The sequence below is a fragment of the Protopterus annectens genome, chromosome 14.part0 (assembly GCF_019279795.1).
Source record: "Protopterus annectens isolate FY-2018-M chromosome 14.part0, PAN1.0, whole genome shotgun sequence".
In the NCBI taxonomy this organism is placed as follows: Eukaryota; Metazoa; Chordata; order Ceratodontiformes; family Protopteridae; genus Protopterus; species Protopterus annectens.
The window spans coordinates 397,070,030-397,091,093 of NC_056748.1; the positions used below are offsets into that span (position 1 = coordinate 397,070,030).

A 21,064-nucleotide genomic window follows, 5' to 3' on the forward strand; every position below is an offset into this window, starting at 1 on the left:
ACCAATTTTGCTTGAAGAGAGCTAGCTTTCCTCCCAAAGGAGCTGCCAGGCAAGAAGAATCTGGCAGCTGAAAATGCAGGTCATTGGGCCTGTTTACGAAAGGACTGGCCCCTACCCTCACCAGCAGATTGAGCAGGCGAACTCCAGGTTCTAGGCCTAAAGGTACTCTGAGCTCTGCCCCTACCACACCTAGATCTACCCCTAGACTAGGAATCAGAAGAAGGGTACGTCCACCCCTTAGCAGGCCAATTTCTACTAAACTTAGGAGGTTGAACCTGCAAAAAATCTTTAACAGTCTGCATAGACTTAGCCTTGTCCTCCATTTTCTTCAAAACAGACTCCACAGGAGGACCAAACAACACTTCGGACTGTAAAGGGGCATCCAGAATTCTAGACTTAACATGTTCAGATAAATTCTGATCCTTAAGCCAGGCATGCCTACGAAGAACTGAACCAGTGGCAGCCACTCTAGAAGAAGCCTGCAAAGCATCAAAGCCACACTGCAAAGAATGTTTCCCCACCTGTTCAGAAACATGCACCAAATCTTGCAATTCTTTACACTCTATGCCCTCCGCCAAAGCATCCACTTTAGATTTTAGCTGAGAAAGGAGGAAATTCTGATATTTCAACATATGAAACTGGCAATTTAAAGCCCTCATTGCCAAAGTAGAAGAGGTGTACACCTTCTTACCCCATCTGTCCAAAGCTCTAGCTTCCTTATCTAGAGGAACCGGATTCTTTACAACAGAAGCCCTAACACCCTTAGGCCCCTGACTAATAGTTTCTGGGTCCGCCCTAGGACTCTTATATAGGTATTTATGAGCCTCAGGTACCCTATAATACCTGTCCGGTTTAACTGGTGCAGGAGGCATAGAATCTGGATTAAAAGAGGCCTCCAAAAAAACATTCTGAACAACATCCAAAACAGGAGGAATAGCCAAGGGTCTGTGCTGTGGTAAAAACAAGAACTCTCTAAGCCTCTTTCTGGAATCTGAGTAATCCTGTCCTTCCCACTTAAAATGTTCCCTCAGAGTGTAAGGTTTCTGAAAATGAAAAATCCTCTGGAGGGGAAGCAGAAGGAGTAGAATCCTCTCCATCGGAATCCGAATAAGGAGGAAAATCTTGAATATCCTCAGCAGAAGACTCAGAATCATCTGAGGCCTGCTCCAAAATTTCCAACTCTGGCTCTACCCTGGGCCTCTTATCAGGAGGGGGCATGGAACCTCTAATTAAAGAAATCAAGTCTTCTGCCATTTTAAGCATATGCTTCTTAGGTACAGACCCTGAAGAACCAGAACTAACCCCAGAATAAGGCAAAACAGTCCTGCCCTTAGAAAGAGCCCTAGAAACAGTAGCATAAGGCCTAACCCCCTTAGGCAAAGAAGGGAGAATAGTAACCTGAGAGGCCCCTTCAGCCTGACCTGACTCCTGTGATGCCACATCCTGTAAAATCAAGGTTTCCCCCTGAGACTCAACAGAAACTTCAGCCGGATCCACCTGTTCCACTGCAGTCTCTAAAGGACCGGCGTCCGAAATGGACGAATCATCCTGTCTAGGCTTTACAGATTTGTCTTTACGCTTCTTAGGAAGCGCCGGAGGATCCGACGGCATATTATAATTACACCGTTTGCCAAAAACTAACCTAGCGCAATCTAACCTTCTCTTAATAGTGCGCTTATTAAACCTAGCACAAAACAGACACCCAACTACGTCGTGCTCCGGTCCCAAGCAAGGGATACAAAGCGAGTGGTAATCCCTACGCGGTATCTGCTTCCCACAAGAAATACAATTATTCACTTTTTCTGGCATCCGGTAAACAACTGAGGCAAGAAAAAACAAAAATGCTCCCCAACGGGGTACTTAGCCCAACTTGGTATGTCTGAAACTCCAGCGAAAAATTTCAGAAAGCCGAACGGCACTTGCAACGCTGCTTCTGCATCGGACCATGCGGCAAAAAAGACTGGGGATATGACGGTCATGCGCTTTTATACCCTGACGCTCTGATGTCAGGGCTGTGCGCCCATGACCGACGTCAGCCTAATACTTTGGTATTCGGGCCGACCGAGGACAGCGGACTACCCCCATAAGTAAGGACTGCAGCAATGTGAGATGAAGAACATCAAAATCTAATGCAATTTCCTATCCATTTGGAGATTGTCTGTTTAGAAATTGGTTTTCCTTCCTTTCCTGTTGCATATGCTACCAGAAGCTGGTCAGTTTTCCTATTGTTTTTTTGTGCTGTCCAGGTAGTAGCGTAATTGTCTGTGTACATCCAAGGTATGCAAGAGCTTTTCTCCCCTGTTCTGTGGATTGGGGAAGAATGTAGGAAGGTGGATAGCCTGGTTTAAAGAGACTCTGGATACCACCTTAGGCATAAATGTAGGATTTGTTCTCATGGACACTATCTTGATGGAAGATCAGGAAGGGTTGTACTGCCATTAGCCTGTAGTTCAGAGACCTTTCTTGCTGAAGTTATTGCCAGCAGGAAAGCAGTCTTCCAGGATAAGTATTGCAATTCTGCTGTAGCTGCTGGTTCGAAAGGAGGTAGAGTCAGTTTTTCTAGCACAAAGTTCAAGTCCCATGCTGGCAATGGAGGTTTCCTGGGAGGTTTTACATTTTTAATTCCTCTCAGAAACTGTCTGAGCAGAGGATGCGAGAAGGCAGGAGGAGCCACGCTGTATTCTGCTGAAATAGCTGATGCATGTATCTTGGAGGAATAGGACAGGCCTGTATGGAAGAGCTCCACCAAGTACTCCAGGATGTTGGCTATGTTCACCAGTGTCGCATCTTGCCCCTTTGCAGTACTCCAGATGAGATATCTTTTCCATTTTGCTGCATAATTCTTTGAAGGTCTACAAGCCTCCAGGATTATGTCTTTAACCCTTTGGGATACATTTGGGTTAATTGCTGTTATGTAATGTTCCAGGCAGTTAGCTGCAGAGCTTTTAGGTTTGGATGCAGGATGTTGTAGTTGTTCTGTGTCAGCAGTAATGGGATCAGGGGCAGTGTCCATATTTGTTCCCGGGACATGCTCAGCAGTGGATACCAATGTTGTCTTGGCCAGTCTGGGGCTATCAGAATGATCCTCGGACGTTCCTCTTTGATCTTGAGAAGCACCTTGTGCATCAAAGGAAGTGGTGGGAATGCGTATGCTGTCAGGTTTTTCCAACTGAAGGATAGGGAGTCCACCTTCCAAGCAAGTGGGTGGTAAGTCCTCGTGCAGAATTTCTTCAACTGGTGATTGAATGGGGATGCAAACAAGTCTATTTGTGGTAATCCCCATTGTCTTGTAATGGTTTTGAAGATGTCCGGATGCAGCATCCATTCGTGGGCATCTGTTGTAGTTCTGCTTAATATGTCTGCTAGAATGTTTTCCTTCCCTGGTACATAAATTGCCTGTAACTGAATGTTGTAGCTCAGAGCCACATCCCATAGGTCCAGTGCCAGCCGGCATAGAGGGTTATGAGTGTGTGCCTCCTTGTTTGTTGATGTACCACATAACTGTGGTGTTGTCTGTCCTTATCAACTGGCCTTCTTGGAGAAAAGGTCTGAATGCCTGGATTGCCAATTTTACTGCCATCATTTCTTTTAGATTTATGCGCAGATGCAGCTGGTCTTGAGTCCATAGGCCTTGAATGCACTTGCCCATCATGTGTGCCCCCCAACCGAGATCTGAGGCATCTGTCGTGATGGTTTGTCTTGGTTGACTTTTGCAGAAGGGTAGTCCTGTGTTTGATTGACAGGCCTGAGCCCACCATAAGAACTCTTGCCTCAGGCATGGGATCATTGGAATTTTGGTTTCTAGGCTGTGCTCGTGCTGAGACTACAAATTCTTTAGGTACCACTGCATCTTTCTCATATGCAGCCTGGCATGAGGGACCAGAATTATGCAGGATGCCATGAAGCCTAGAGCTTGTAGCACTTTTCTTGCAGTTAGATGGCTCTGCTTTGTTAATGCCAAGAAGTAGAAGGGAAGTTGCTCTTTCTTTTCTGCAGTTAGAAAAGCCATTTGTTTTGATGTGTCCAGTTCTGCACCCAGAAAAGTTATTCTTTGGGATGGAATCAGCCTTGACTTTTTTGTATTGACTGTATATCCCAGGGCTTGCAGCAGGTAGATGACTCTTTGTAAGTCTTCTGTTAGTTTGTTTTTGTTGCCCGCTTGTATCAGGCAGTCGTCCAGGTAGGGATAGATTTGAATTCCCTGAAGTCTGCAATGAGCGATTACTGATGCCAGGCATTTCGTGAATACTCTGGGCGCAGTAGATAAGCCAAAGGGCAATGCTGAGAATTGATAATGCTCTGATCCTGCAAGAAATCAGAGGTATCTTCTGCAAATTGGTCTTATGGGGACGTGCAGGTATGCCTCCTTGAGATCTAGAGTTACCAGCCAAGACTCCTTGCCCAGCATGGGAAGAAGCTGCTGTAGTGTCAGCATTTTGACTTTTGGAACGATGAGGAATGTGTTTAAAGCGGACAGGTCTAGAATAGGCCTCCATTTGTTTTCTTTTCTTGGTACCAGGAAGAGCCTGGAGTAAAATTCCACAGCTCTCATCCTTAATTGAGATATTTGTTTTAGAGCTTCTGCCCTTTGAGAAGGTGGTAGGTTTGGCATTCCTCTCTTTCCTGGTAGTGTATGGAAATGGAACCTGTAACATTTGTCTATAGTCTGCAAAATCCATTTTTCTCTTGTAATGCAGTGCCAGTTTCTTGAAAATAATGTTAGCTTTCCGCCTAAGGGTGCTTCTAGTTGTTCCCTGGTAGGCGGTGCCACCGCCAAGTCACTGTGATTGAGTTGTTGTAGCGGTGGTGGCTGTATCCGTGCCTCGTTGGTTGTTACCCTGCCACTGGCGACCCCTGTAGGCACCCCTGGATTGGTTTCTGCCTCTAGAGCGCCTATTCCTGCCTCTCTGTGCCTTAGGAGTCCGGAAAGGACCAATTCTTGGAGGGCCAGTTCCTGCTAAACCTTGGAGGTTGAACTTGTAAGAAATCTTTCACTGTTTGCACAGATTTTGCTTTCTCTTCCATCTTTAGTACCTGCTGTGCGGGGGCACCAAATAAACTGACCTTGTCCATAGGTGCATCCAAAAGCTTAGATATGACATGGTCTGGTAATGCCTGTTCTTTCAACCATGCATGCCTTCTGATAACTGTGCCAGTCATGGCTGATCTAAAGGAAGCCTCCAGTGCATCATAGCCACATTTTAAAGAATGGTTACTAACCTGCTGTATGTTATGTAACATTTCTTGAACATACTTTTTATCTAAAGATTCTTCAGAGGACAGCTTTTTAGTCAACTGGTCAAGCATAAACTCTTGATATTGAATCATATGAAATTGGCAGTTCAAAGCTCTAGCTGACAAAGTAGCAGAGGTGTAAACTTTTTTACCCCATCTCTCTAAGGACCTGGATTCCCTTTCAGAGGGGAGGGTTTTTTTAGAAGAAGTAGCTGCTACAGCTTTAGGGCCCTGGGAGATGGTCTCTGGATCTGCAAAAGGAGCCTTATATAAGTGGTGATGAGTGTCCGGGACCCTGTAGTACCTATTGGGCTTAGCAGGAGCCGGAGGTAAAGTATCAGGAGCAGTGCAAGCATCATTAAATGAATCAACAGGTAGAACTGGAGGTATAGCTAAAGGTCTATGCTGTGGCAAATGTAGAAAGGTCCTAAGCCTTTTTCTAGAGTCTGAGAAATCTTGGCCCTGCCACTGAAATTGTTCCCTCATAGCATGCAAGGTTTCCCCAAAGGAAAATTCCTCAGGAGGAGAGGCTGAAGGGATGGACTCCTCAGCATCAGAGTCTTCGTAAGGAGAATAAGAAGCCTCAGGAGGGTCTGTATGTTCTGAGTCATCAGAGGAATCATCTGTGGCTACTGGCTCAGGGGGCTCTGCTCTAGGCCTCTTTTCTGGAGGAGGGAGAGGCCCTGTCTGGATGAGGCTGGGCTCCACGAATTAAAGAGATGAGATCCTCTGCCAAAGAGAGCATATGGGAGCTGGAGCTGGGCCTGTGAGAGGGGGGCTTGGCAGGCACAGGTTTTGATGCTTTGGCTGCTTTAGCCCTGGCAAAGGCCTTAATAGACATAGCTGGAGGAGGCCTAGCAGCTCCACGTGCAGGTGTCGAAATATCTAGGGGAATGGTGTCTGATAAATCCTGTGAAATCGCAACAGAAGGTTGGATTTCAGAAGCCGTTTCTACCAGGTTAGAAGAGGCCTCGGTAGAAGGCAAGTTATCGGTTGAAGAAAGAACCGCTAGCTCGGTTTCGGCCGAAACAGAGACACTCGTGGTTTGCTTAACCGCGGTTTCGGCCGAAACCACGGACCGCGAGTGTCGGTCCTTTTCTTTGCGTTTTTTGGTTATTTGCGTAGTTGGAGGATCCGGCGGCATAATGTAGGCAAAACCGGAGCCGAAAATCTGCTCAGCAAAGTCCGAGCGGCGTCTAAGCGTCCGTCGGTTAAAAGAAGCACAGGCTAGACAAGCTGCTACGTCGTGGTCTGGGCCTAAACAATGTATGCAATAGGAGTGGAAATCTTTATGAGGTATTTGTTTCCCACAAGATAAACAGTTATTAACTTTCTCTGACATCGGCTGAGGCAAGAAAGTCCCCAACGGGGTACTTAGCTTTATAGAAGTCTTCGAAGTAGTATTCGGTAGTAGTAATCTCTGGATCTGACCGACCGGCACTTGCGAACAGCTTCTGCTTCAGGCGCCACGCGACAAGAAAGACTGGGGAAAATGGCGTCGGCTGATGCCTTTATACCCGAATGACTGCCGCAATGACGTCGGGTGGAGTGCGACACCAGCTGAAGCCAGACCCAGACTTTGGAATCCGGCCGACCGAAGGGCTGCTTGACAGGACAACCCATTTGTAAAGACTGCAGATGCATCCTTGAAGGACATCATCAGAAGGTAATGGCTTTGGAGATCCAAGCAGAAATAGTCTGCTTGGTAACTGCCTTCCCCCCCAGTGCTCTGCAGTGAAAGGATACAAAAAGTTGGATCAGTCTGATAGACTTGGTGTTGTACAGATAGAATAGATTTGCCTGTGAACATCCAGGGAATGCAGCACCCTCTGTCTGTGGGTTAGGGAAAACCGGTACCTGTATGGCCTGCTTAAGAGACAGGTCATTGACTACCTTGGGCATAAAGGACGGATTTGTTCCAAGGGTAACCCTTATCCTTGTGGAAAGCTAGGAAAGGAGGGGTAGCCATAAGGGTTTGGATTTCTGACACTCTCCTAGCTGAGGTTAGAGCCACTAAAAGAACAGTTTTCCAAGTAAAGTGTTTTAAAGAGGCTTTGTTTGCTGGTTCAAAGGGAGGTAGCATTATGCTTCTCTTGCAAGTAGTTGAGGTTCCAAAGTGGGGGAATTAGTTTCCTGGGGGGATCTAAGGTGCAGTACCCCTTTGAGGAAGTTTGCAAGGGGATCTGGATGCTAATGGGGGATCCAAAGGCAAACAAGCAGAAATAGCAAACAGATGGGCTTTGATGGATGAACCAGCCAGTCCAGACTATAGTAGCTCACACAAATAAGCACTAGAAGGGGTTCACTGAGAAGTGGATCCAGCTGTCTTATGACACGAAATAGTGAATCGTTCCCACTTTCAGAGTTTCTAGTATTTGGTTTCCCGGCCTCCTGCAGGACAGTGGATGGATTAGTGACCCCTTGCGCTGTGTGAGGAGGTCCACTCAGGGGGGGGGGGGTAACTTGTGGTGATTGCCCTTGGACAAATTGAGTAAGGGGAACCGAACCAGTGCTGTCTGGGCCAGTAGGGAGTCACCCACAGGGTAGACCTGCTGAATTTTTAGCAGGACCTTCTGAATGAGTGGGGAAGGTGGGGGATGCATACAGATATTTCCCCTTCCATGAAATTGAGAAGGCATCTGTTGCCAGAGCCTGTGGTCCGGGTGTCCTACTGCAAAAGCCAGAAAGTTGTCGGTTGATGGTGGAGGCAAACAGGTCTATTTGAGGTATACCCCACCTGTGGACCAGATCCAGGAAGACATCTCTATGCAGCATCCATTTGTGGTTTGTGATGGTTCTGCTCAAATAATCTGCCCGTTTGTTGTGGAGGAGGGAATATAGGTTGCCTGCAGGGAGATCCCCTGTGAGGTAGCCAATTCCCACACCAAAAGGGCCAACCTGCAGAGCAGGCAAGACTTGGTCCCTCCCTGCTTGTTTATATACCACAGTACAGTCGTGTTGTCGGTGTATGAGTCCCCTGTTGAATGAAAGGTTGAAATGCTTGGAGGGCTAGAAAAAGTGCCCTCATCTCTGACATTGACGTGTTCTGATTTGAGGTGATTTTGCTACAGGACCTGCACCTATTGGTGTCAGAGGGTGGCCCACCATCCCTGGTCTGAGGCGTCTGTGTGCATGACCCAAGTGGGTTGTGGTGACTGGAGTAGGAGGCCTGGGTTGCACTTTACCCAATCCAACCACCATTGTACTTCCTTTTTTAGACAGGGTAGAAGGGGCACGATGTGTTGCTTCCTTTGAGTGGAGGCATTTCATGTGCAGCCTTGCTACAAGTGTGGATATTGTGGGCTGCCATGTAGCCCAGAAGCCTGAGCTACAGCCTTGCAGTCAACCCTGTAGAGTGAAGTACCAGGAGGAGATTTTCTATCAAGGAACTCGCTTCTGAAGGTGGTAGATATGCCTCCATGAGATCAGGGCGTATTCTGCAACCTTAAGAACACAATGTCCTGTGTTAGATGAAGATGGAATTTTGGCAGATTTATCTGAAATCCCAGAGACTGTAGTAAGGTCACCACAAAGTGGATGCACCCTTGCAGTACTTCTTGGCTGGTAGCCTGGATTAGCATGTCATCCAGGTATGGGAATATCTGTATTCCCTTTGTCCTGCAGTAAGCCACGTGCAGGGGAAGTCCAAAGGACAAGGCAAGCCCACCAAGAATCTTAAAGATTTCTTGTGGGAGGGCCTGATTGGGATGTGGAGATAATCTTAAGTCTAATGTCGACATGAATCCCTGTGGGATAATCACAGGAAAAAGGGCTGGCAGGGTAAGCATTTTGAAGGTAGATACTTTTAGTAAGAGTGAGGTAGGAGAGGTCTAGGATGGGTCTCCATGGTCAGTCCTTCCTGGGGACCAGGAAGAGCCTCAAATAGAAACCTCTTCCTTCTGCAAGGAGGAAACTGGCTCTATGGTGCCCTGGTCTAAGTGTCTGCAGTACTGGTTAAGAGGTGCAGCTGCTGCATAAGTCAAGGAATGCCCTGCCATATGGGAGGTGACAGCCATGACATGAAGTAGCTGTTTTGGAGAATGGACAGGACCCACTTGTCTTGAGGTGAGTAGAGCCCAAAGAGGGAGACAATGAGAGAAGTGGGCAGACAGAGGTACAGAAGGGAGCGGGGGGTGCAAGACTGGCAGGTAGTCAAATGTTACCGGTCCTGTCTTGAAAGGGAGTTCTCTGGTTGGCGGCAAGGGATGCTCTAGGCAGAGTTTTTCTGGTGGACTTGAGGCCTAGGAGGAAAAGGAGGCCAGGAGTTCTTCCTAATGAACTGTTTTGGAAGAAGTTTGTGAAACTTGGGGAATTGGTGAGACCAGTAAATGTTTAAGGTCATGCATACTTTCCTTTTTGCTAGAGATTTAGAGGTCTGCAACCTTAGAGCAGAAATGTGCAGCATTGCCCAGGGGAGAATCAGTGAGCCTTGCCCTGAAATCATCTGGCAGGGGTTATAGGCAAAGCCAGGAGTATCTGCACAAGGCAGATGCTGATCTGGCAGAGAATTCAGCAGCATCATAAGAGAGTCTGGTGACCTGGGATGGGAGAGCGCCAGGAGAGGACAGGGAATCCTTTGGCAGGGGAGTCGCAATCTGCCACCAAATATTTGGCAGATATTCCTATGGCTATATGGGTCTGAGTTTGTGGCTCTGAAAGCCATGGTAGCAAAAATATAATTTTTTTTGCCTAATCTTTCCATTGTTTTGCTGTCAGTGGCAACAGATAGTGGCTGGGTCTGCTGGTGTGCACTTTATTAGATGCTTAGCAGTGTCTGGTACTTTGTAAAGCCTGTGAGGTCTACATGGGGCAGGAGGCCGAGTGTCAGCGTTCAGATATGCAGAAAAGGCATCTAGAAAGGCAGGCAGGATGGGAGGAACAGCAGACGGGCTAGGGGTTTCTATCTGAATGAGGTCATAGAACCTCTTTTGTACCTCAGACATCTCTGAGGAATCTCATTTAAAGTGTTCCTTCATCCTGCTAATTGTCTTACTGAAGGTCAGATCTTCAACTGGAGAGTCAGGGTCCAGTGACTCTTCCTCTGGGGATCTGTACCCAAAGGGTGAAGGAATCTGAAAGGACGTCCTCTTCCCTGGCAGATGGATCTGTAGAGATTAGAAGAGGTGGAAGCAGAAGTAGCTGGTGTAGTCTTCAGTGCCATGAAGTCAGGGGAAAGACTGGTTGAAAGCCTGCCAATCAGGCATGCTTTCTGAAGAGGCGGAGACAGGTTTTCTTTTCCCTTCTTTTAAGAGGGCTAGAAACCAGAGACTGCAAGGGGTCGAAAAGCTCAGACAACTCCCAGGAAACACTTGTTCCACCTGGGCGTCAGCTAGTGGCACCAGAATGGCCTCTGTGGATGCACTCATCTGTGGATGGTGCGGCATTCTTAGAGGTACCCGTGACCCCCGAAGTGGCAGAGCCCTCTTTTTTGGCGGTTCTGTGGGGACGTCGGAAGAGCCCTCCACTCTATTTCAGACATTAGTTCTCAAGGTATTAGGTTTAAAGCATGCAAACTACTACGCAAAATTTTCGGTACGAAAGCCTGGCAAATAGGACAGGCCTTATGGTCGTGAGATTTTCTCAAACAGAAGAGGCACTTGTCATGGGCATCCTTAGGAGGGATCTTGAGTCCACACTGACCTTTCTGGATGACATTAACAAGCAATAATTAAAAGTTTGGAATGAAAAAGGTCCCCAATGGGGGGTACTTACCTGAATGAATAAAACATCAGCAGTAACAGGAACTGGCATACAACTGGCAGCTGAAATGTTCCGAGGGCTAGTGCATGCAGACATCACCTTTATGGCCCACAAAATCTCATCCATGTCTGACACCCCAGAGGGACTGAAAGCTTTTGGATAATGGCCATACATAAACGAGACTGTAGGGTAACCCATATGCAGAACATGGGAATAAAAGAAAATTGTGTACACCAACTCCAAAGTCTGGATATTCACATGGAAATCTGTAGCAAAATGTTATACAGAATGCAAGGCAGCTGAAAACAGGTACATCACACATGCTAAAGAAAGTGGATGCCAAATGTAAATACATTAGATGCATACTACTGTTTTTAAGATTAAAGAGGCTTCCACTCCTCATTCAAGCAACAGGCTGGTTTCGAGTACTGTGACAATGTTTTTTCCTGTCGGACCTAGTCTCATTACGTAGCTTATTCCTTCCTGTGGATACCCACATTATACTGATTAATCTGGACACCAAGGGTCATCCCTCCCTTCACAAAATGGCATCTGTTCTATAAAGACCCAAGCAATACCAATCCGTGCTTAATCTACAGTACAAGCACCTACTAGCGAGTCTGCAAGGAAAGGATGGGAGCATGCATCTTTAAGGATTAAGGCTGCCCTGTACCACAAAAGCCTGTGGAGGAGTGACTACATTTGGGGACAGTCCTGAGGACTTGCATTCAGATGAACAAACTGCACAGTACCTTTCCTCAGTAAATACATGCAAGTATAGTGGCCCTTCTGTTGGTGCAAGTCACATCCTCTGCACAAGAAAAATCTATGGACAAGACACCAAATATTACCAAGAAGCTGGAGAAGGCCCAAGAAATCTCTCGAGTTGACAGAGGTTTGAAGAATGGCAGACAAGCACAGGAAGGAAAAGGTGCAAATTTACATCTACTCAAAACTTGCATAACCTTAAAAGCTGTCAGATAGTTCATAGCAACTGTATAAATGTATAAAATAGTTAGCAATTTCAGATACATTTGCTACACCCTGTATATGAAAAAGCACAGTTTTAGTATGCCATAAACCTGAAGTAACAAATTTAACAGAAGTATTGTCAGTTCTTTACCCCTGGATTGTCCCACGTCTTCATTAATGTGTACAGCTAAAGGCAGTCAGCAGACTTCAAAATCTCCCCCTTTTGTTAGCACACTACATTTCCTAACTCATGGAACAGCTTTAAGTTTAAAATGTGCAAGCTTTAACGGACATTTTTAGATGCCTCACCCAATACCATATGCACCTGATATGGGGCTTCAAGAGAGCGACAGCTTATCCTGGGCAAGTTATTTCAACCATCTCAGTTGGGATACCATTCCAAAATGGTAAGCACACGCTTGGAGAGTGATGAGCACTGTAGAGAACTCTTAAATGATGGCATGCCTTTGCATAAGGAAAGTACAGACCCTGATGCAAATCCACAAGAACCACATGTATTTGCAGATTTCTTCCTTTTTGAATGTTAGTTCTCAATTATAAACAGAATTCAAAACATAGCATTCAGTCTTTGGGTAAAGTGTGCGCCACAATCACATTTAGGAAGTCATTACACTTTATTAAACTATCAAAATGAAAAATTCTCTACAAAGACAAAATAATGTTAATACTTGGAAAAAAAAAAAAATACCAATGTTAGTCAACATCCAAACCGCTCTGAACCCCCAACTTCCTCCAGAAAACATGCACTACCTTCAAGGCACAGCAAACAGGCGAGTGTTGGTTTACACAGGGCTTAAACTAAAAGCAAATTTAAACAGAAAACCACCATTAAATATATGACATGCACTAGGTGGATTGGGCACCCCAAAACTGGCCATATGCGTGAGTGCGCATGCAAGTGTGTGTTATGGAAGAACAGCCATTGTGGGGCTTAGCCACCTGGCAGTATGAACCTTGGCTCTGGATGACACGGTTGGAAGTAAAACCTCAATCCCATGTGAAAAGGGAATGTGGATGGATTGCTGGAGAAATTCCCTTAAAACACCAACAGACCTACCAGCTGAACTATTTGCTCAATGCAACCTGACATCCTTTAAAACAAAGGAAAGCTCTGGAGACCAAGTACAATAACCTAACAGTACTGAGTTGCTGTATCTTCTGCAGCAATTTCTGTAACTTGGGTTTATACACCGTCCTAAATAGGCCTTTTGACAACTGGCTGAAACACACAGGCAGCCAGTGTTCTAAACAAAAATTCTAGGGATTTCTGCCAAGTTCTTGTATAAAATACTTCATACACACATTTGTTTTTACAAATTTAATTTGTTACAAAACAGCTATTGAACTTTTCAGCTATACATATCAAGCAACTGAAAAAGACCACCACTGTAAGGTAGACAAATGTTGAAAAAATACAGGAAATATTTACAACACCCTGAATTAAATTAAGCTGAAAATGCCAAATGTACGATGACATCAAAAATACATAACGTTTCTTAAACAGTTTAGCATATAACCACTTTTTGTAAAATCTCTTCTAAACCACAGCTTTAAAGATGAGTTGCTAAAGTCCTTTAAAATTTTATGTTTAAAAGATTTAAAATCCGTCATGTACAAAAACTGACATCGGAATCAGCAACCTTCAGCAATGACGGCCAGCACAAGCATAATCCCAAGAATTTTCTGTACATGAAGGGATTCAGTATTTAATGCAAATGATAAAAACTTGTTACAAATAAAATGTTCACTTTTTTGCTCTTGTTCTTAGCCTTCTTTGTTCTGTGAAAGATGAAATGTCATGCCTGTCCATATTTTCCTTCGTAGCCAATTTTCCTCGCAATCTCTGAATGACCTCATCCTCTGAGGGAAGAAAAAAACTGTTTTACTCAAACTTTACAAACCAGACAACTTAGTTTTCATAACTTGCTGCAGCAGAGAAAATTAATTTAAGATAAAGCACAAGTAGTTTTCACTGCAAAACCTTCATTACTGAGCTTACATTCAACACAGTGCAGAAAATAAATTAGAAAAAATTTTTAGCTCATGTGATATGCCTGGTCTAGTCATGGGCACCATCACCTAGCCTTATCTGCATGACCGATACAGGGGATGCATAGAACAGACTCCTTTCCTTGCCTGAATTAGACCGAAAACAGAGTTCTGCAAACCCAATGCAAAACAAATAACCAGTGCAGAAAAAGCTTTTTTCAGCCCATCTGTGAGGGGGCTTTCATTAAAATGGAACAATGTACTTACCATAATATTCCATCTGAGTAGTTAAGACTTCATTTTTCTGCACATATGGATATACAGATCAGATTTGGATCCGAGCCGGCAAACTTTTCAAGCATCAGCTGCGAGCTCCAAGCTCCTCCCTTACCTATATTACATCACTTCCTCCTATCTAGCCCCGGATCGAGTTTGCTGTCACTAAACGGCAACATAACCACAATCCTAAACGGGACAAACCTGAAGAGTGAGTGGGATGGAGGGTGGGAAGGTGCAGAAGAATGAAGTCTAACTACTCAGATGGAACGTTATGGTAAGTACATAACTTCTATACCTGAAGTAGTTAACTTCATTCTGTCTGCACATATGGGACAGAGTCCCCAGCTACTAGTATTCCTGGGAGGCCCTCATGGAAGGATATTTCTGAGCACCGCAGAGCCAAAGGATGCTCTCCCTCGAGAAATAAGATCTAATTTACTAAGAGAGACGAATGTGTGCGAATTGGCCGCCGCACAGATAGTCTAATGGAACTCTTGACCAGAACACTGCAGAAGAGGCCATTGTCTCTAGTGGAATGAGCCTTCAATACACCAGGAGGAGATAAACCTTTGTCCTTATAAACTTGTGCAATACAAAGAGTGATCCACCTTGCTAAGGACACTTTCGAAACTGCTTTGCCCAAAAATGGTTTAGAAAGAGAAACAATTGATCAGACTTCAAGGGTTTAGTCCTATGGAGGTAAAAACGTAGCTGTCTATGGACATCCAATAATTGAAACTCATGTGCACTTCTATTTTGGAAATTTGGTAAGAAGACTGACAAATTTATAGATTGATATTGGCTGCTGAGGACACCTTGGGAAGAAAGGAAGGGTTCGTATGCAGCAAAACCCTATCCTTGTGTAAAACCAAATAGGGGGGCAAGGAGGATAAGGCCTGCAACTCAAACTCTTAGTTGAAGTGATGGCAACCAAGAATGCTGTCTTCCACAACAAAAACTTCATTGGAACTGAACCGGCTGCCTCGAAAGGGGGAGAAATCAAAGCTTGAAGGACTAAAGTCAGATCCCAGGGGGGCACTATTTCTTTAACTGGTGGTCGCAATAAAAAAGTGCCCTTCAGGAAAGCGTTACAGTTTGGCAGAAGACAAAGCAACCTTATTTTCACCTACATGAAAATTAGAAATAGCAGCCAGTTGAACCTTGATGGAAGCACTTGCGCCCGATAGAAAAAGATAGGCCAAAAAAATCCAGTATGACCGGAACGGGGGATGTAAACTGATTCTGACTGCGTTGAGAGGCCCAAACGCAAAAAAGTCTGCACTTGCTATTGGAGAGTTTCCTAGCGGATGCTTTAAGAGAAGCTACCAGAATATTCTTAACAGGGGACGCAAGTCCAGGAGTCCTGATCATGGGAACTGGAGCAGCCACGCAGTCAGCTTGAGACTGTCCAGGTTGGGTAGGGGCATGCCCGACGGGTGAGAAATTAGACCGGACATAGATCTAGAGTCCATGGAGAAGCCAACAGGTGAGACCATAGGAAGGGAAACCACACTTGGCGAGGCCAGAAAGGAGCTACGAGAATGAATTTACACTGCAGCCGGCAAGCTCTCTGAAGGAACTTCGGAATAAGAGGTAACGGGGGATAAGCATACAGTAGCCCGGGGAGGCCAAGCATGGACTAGAGCGTCCCTGGGGACATACCCCAGAGGGGGGATCAGAGCGAAGAAGTTGCTGCACTGCGTGTTGGAAGGAGATGCGAAGAGATCACAGCAAGGTTGACCCCAAACAAGGAAGATCTTCTCTGCCACTGATGGTTTCAGAGACCACTCGTAAGGCAGAAGGATTGCCCTGCTGAGACTGTCCACTAGAATGTTGGAGCATCCCAGGATATGCGTTGCTATGAGAAACCGGCTGGTGGATATGGCCCACTCCCAAACCCTCATGGCCTTGCGACAAAGGGGGGTAGAATCGGATCCCTCCTGGTTTGTTTATATACCGGACTACATACATGTAGTCTGATTGAATGGCTACCATCCCCGGAGGTAGGACAGAGTGGAAGGCTGTCAACGTTAAAAGCACTGTGTTCATCTTCAGGACATTGATGTGCAGCTTGGTCTCTGGAAGGGACAGTGTGCCTTGGACAGTTCTTCTCAGGAAGTGCCCCCCCCCCCACCAGAGCTGAGGCGTCTGTGGTCACCATGGCTTGAGCCAGAGGGGCTAGAAAGCTGCACCTCACAAAAATGTCTGCTGATTGAAGCCACCACTGGAGTGATCTTCTGCATGTCCGGTTGATCGGGAGGTCTAGCCATGACCATTGAACTGCTAGATTCCATTGAAGGACTCATGTGAAGACGTGCAAGAGGGAGAGAGAGTGAGGCTGCCATCGAACCCAGGGCCCTGAGAACATCGGCTGCTGTGACTACAGAGTGATCCAAGATCGCTGATGCATGGAGTCAGATTTTCTATCCTTTCCTGGGTGAGAAAAATCTTTGACTCGAATCCAACCGTGCCCTGATGAAGTCTATGATCTGAACCGGAGTCAGGTGGGACACAGCTTGATCGTGATGCCTAACTTGTGAGCCAGACCGAGGAAGTATTGTAGGGCCCGACACAAGAGACGTTTGGTGGATGCAGCAAAGAGCCAGTCGTCTAGGTAGGGGAATACCTGAATGCCCTGAAGTCTCAGGTGAGCCACTACGATCACCATAACATTGGTGAACACACTGGGGGCTGTGGTGAGACCGAAGGGTAGGGCTCTGAATTGAAAAGTGACCGACCCCTAGCTGGAAGTGCAGAAACCTCCTGGAGCTCCTGTGGACCTTGATGCGATAGCAAGTGTCCTGGAGGTTTAACGAGCACATCCAGTCGCATTCCCTCAGAAATGGTAGAATGGACTGTAGTGACCATCCGGAGTTTTTCTCTGACAGGTGGAGAATAGACAGGTCCAGAATGGGCCTGAGGTCCCCCGTCTTTGGCACTAAAAAGAACCTGGAGTAGATGCCTGATCCGGACTGATCTGGGGGGACAGGCTCACTGTTTGTTTTTGTAGCAGCTTCAAAACCTCTAATGCTGCAGCCTCCCTGTGAGCGGGTGGAACATCTGGAAGGCGTGTTGGAGTTATGGGACATGAAATGAGGAGGATAGAATATCCTCTGGATGTTTAAGACCCAGCAGTCTGCACTAATGGACTCCCATGCCGCTGGATGCAGGAAAATCTTCACCAGACTGCCTCCAGAGTAGAGCAGCTGGGCAACCCCTCAGGGTTGCTGTGTGGGTCTGTCGGAAAAAGGTTCCCTAGACCCAAAGTTTCTGGGACCCCCTCTGCCTCTGGGGGACGAATATTCCTGAGTCATGAAAAAACTGATTTCTGGAAGCAAATCTTTTGCTCCTTTTGGTTCCTAGAATAGGACCTCTGGGGGTTAGAGAAGTGGATTCCGACGGCTGACAAAGTCTTTCCGTCCTTCTCACTCTGGGTTAGTGTGTCACGTACAGTCTTCCCAAAGAGGGATGATCCATCGAAAGGGGTGTTGATGAAAGACACCTTAAAGGGGTCTGCTAATTGACAGCCTGATCCAGGCGTGTCACCTCAAGGTAACACCTGTACCAGCAGCTATAGCGGCTCCCTCCGTAGAGAGGAGATGCATAGTCATTTGTCACCGATTTCAGTGTAGTCATTTTTGCAGTAAAAGACTGCTTGTCCTGCTGCGAAAGAAACTCTGGGGGTGACTCAGTTCCAATATAAGGTCTCACTGCAGTCGGATGACAAGTGCCAAGTAATTCAGCGCACGGATAGAAAATGTCTCAGAGTACATGAACTTCCCGAAACGATCCATCGACCTGGACTTCTTGTCTGGTGGATGAACAGAGGAATTCCTGCGCCAGTTTCCTCTTTGTGGCTGCTGCAACCACCAAATTGTCTACCGGGGCTCCCTTGGACCATGCCTGCCTGACAGCGGGGAAAGAATTTTGTCTGGCCTTTTGGGTATAGGCTCTACGATGTCAGGATCCTTCCATGCCCTAGTGGTGATAAGGTCCACCAAAGTGTCAGCTGGAGGGGAGACCCAGGAAGTAGATGGGCCCGCGCCAAAGGCTTCCAGGAATACGGACTCCTCCGCAGAGTGTTTGGGGGCTGACCAACCTCCTCTTTGGCGGAGGATCTCCATAATGTCTCCGAACGAGACGTCCTCCAAGTGATCTAGGGGAACCCTCTCCTTCACCCAAGTCCGTATCGGTGGTAACTGACTCAGGGGAGTCCAAGTGTCTCCTCTTACACTTGCGCTTACGAGGTTTCTCTCCAGCGTGACTGAAGAGGATTTGTAAGCCTCTGGGGGTTCCCTGAGGGTAACAGCCTGGGGTTGCTTTGGCACAGGCTGTCCCTGAGACAGGGTAATGGGAGCAGAATCCAAAATCAGAGGGTTTGGGTAGGATCCAAGTAGGTGAGCTGTGGCCTCAACCCCTGGGAGAGAACCCTTTCCACTGCCCCGAATGCTGGAGAGCACGCCTCCGTAGCTCGTAAGGATGAGGCTCTCCCCAGATCCGAAGCAGGGATCGGAGTAGACGGCAGGGTAGTCTGGGCACAGAGGATGGGATCCGAAAGAGCAAGATCTCGACCCTCTGGTCTGACTCCCCAACCACGGCTCAGAGTCTCTCCTGGATCAGAGGAACTCAAGGTGATGGCCGGTGGAGAAAACAAGAACCATCGGCGCTGACCCAACAGCTCCAAAAGGTCTTGGACCAGACAACCCCGAAGTGTCAAATCGGGGAAGGAGAAATAGGGTGGAACATAGTTGTAGAGGGACCCTCTCCAATGGGAGAGGGCCCTGGTAAGAGCCCCATCTGAATCTGGACGAACCTCATCAGCCTGTCCATATCTAGGTCGGAGACGCTCCGAGTCGACCTGGAGGAAGGGACAGACTCTGGTCTGGGCCGGATCCGAGGGGAGTGCCTCTGCTCCTTCAGCTCCGGCGAAAAACGGGGAGAGCGGAGCAGAGGAGAACAAGACCTGGGTGCATTAGAAGAGGGGCTGGAAAAGGACTCCCTGTCCGGTGACCTTTTTCTGAGCCTATCCCTCTCCTTGTGGCGCTTTTCTCTTCTGTCCCTACCTCTCAGAGATGAATCTGATGTAGCAGGCCTGGCGGGAGGTTGAGTCTCTGCCTACACAGCGTCACTGGCTGAGGATGAAAGAGGCAGACTTCAGGGCAGAAGCTGGTAGCAGACCTTTAGCCACAAGCGTAGCCCGACTATCCTTAAGTGCCCTAGGGTTAAAGCCTGAACAAATGTCGCAGGATACGGACAGATGGGCGACCCCTAAACAGCACACACAGAGTGCGGTCATAAGCTGGTGAGCGCTTATGACCACACTCTGTGCATTTCTTAAAAAGAATCTTATGCTGTTCAGCCATAGTGGATAACAGTAAAGCCCTAACGGGGCGCAGACAGACAGACACTTAAGGGATCTGGCCTAGGTGGGAAACCAGACTACAAAACAGTACTACACAAACACTAATTATACATTTTCTTTTTTTTTTTTTACAACTACCACGACGACCAAACGCGAAGAAGGGAAGAAAAAAGGGAAAGGTATTCACACCCAACTATACTAATAAGACCACAAAAACCTTACCACCTTGCTTAGAGCTCAGAGAATATGATGCTGACTCAGAGCGGCAAAGGAGATCTGGGGCTAGATAGGAGGAAGATAGGAGGAAGTGATGTAATACAGGTAAGGGAGGAGCTTGGAGCTGATCCTTGAAAAGTTTGCCGGCTCGGATCAGAATCTGATCCATATACCCATATGTGCAGAAGAATGAAGTGAACTACTTCAGATGGAATCTTTCCCTTCTAAAAATTTATTTTCCTCACTGGCTCTGGTTTCTCAGCTAATGCACATTGTCGCATACCACATTAATCCCGTGCCTAGACACAAAGCTTGCCAGTTAGCTCCCACCCCCAAAGCAAGCACATTCCTGCAAACAGAAAAACTAAATGAAGCATTCATCATGCAACACAACAGATGAAATAGGCAGCCTCCAACTGATCAGTTATTTCCTGATAAAGTCTGAGCATAGACAAAATTTAAGCCTACCCCAAAATTTCTTCAACATTCCCGCGAACCCACCTTTTTCTTGGCTGACATACAGCTTAACAAAGGGGACTTCATGCACTTCCATTTGGCAGAAAATCACTTAATGTACACACACTGAGCAGATTCAACTTGATCTTGGTTTGGAAAGCTCAAACCCCAATGTTCTTAGCCACCAGAAAAGCTGTTTTCCAAGATAAAAATTTCAGATCTGCAGTTGCAGCAGGCTTGAAAGTCGGAGCGACCAAAGCTTGAAGAACCATAGCAAGGTCCCATGGGGGAACAGGATCTTTGACCGGGGGGGGGGGGGGGGGGGGGGTGTAACAAAAAGGTGCCTTTGGTAAAGGCTTTACACACAGTCTGAACAGGCTAAAGAAGCAGAATTCTCACCCACATGGAGAGATGGCAGCCAAATGAACGTTGACAGCAGAACTAGCTCCGTGATGAAAAATATAAGCTAGAAAATCAAGAATGGCTGAAATAGGAGCCGTGAAAGAGTCTAAACTCCTTTGAGAGGCCCAAAAGGAAAAACGCTTCCACTTGCTGAGATAAACCTTCCTGGTCAAAGACTTATGAGCAGCCACCAACAGATCTGAGGAGGACAGTCCAGGAGTCCTAGCAATCACGGGAACTGAAGCAGCGAAGCTGTAGCTTCAGGCTGTCTAGATTCGGATAAGGCACCCCCCGAAGAGTGTGAAATCCTGAATGGGATCTAGGACCCAAGGTGGAGCCAGAAGGTGAGACCAACGGAAGGGAACCCATACCTGGCGAGGCCAGAACGGGTCAACTAGGATCACTTTGCTCCCCAGTCAACAAGCCTTCTGT

General features: G+C 46.8%; 1 protein-coding gene across 8 annotated transcripts in view; it reads right to left on the reverse strand.

The window, feature by feature from the left end:
* Positions 1-13,231: 13,231 nt before the first annotated feature.
* MKI67 (marker of proliferation Ki-67) overlaps positions 13,232-21,064 on the reverse strand; it is a 404,744-nt gene continuing 396,911 nt past the window's right edge. For all 8 annotated transcript variants that reach the window (XM_044056164.1, XM_044056162.1, XM_044056163.1 and 5 more), the window contains one exon: positions 13,232-13,788. In XM_044056164.1, coding sequence (XP_043912099.1) covers positions 13,673-13,788 — 116 coding nt within the window. In that variant the 3' untranslated portion in view covers positions 13,232-13,672. The remainder of the gene's footprint in view (positions 13,789-21,064) is intronic.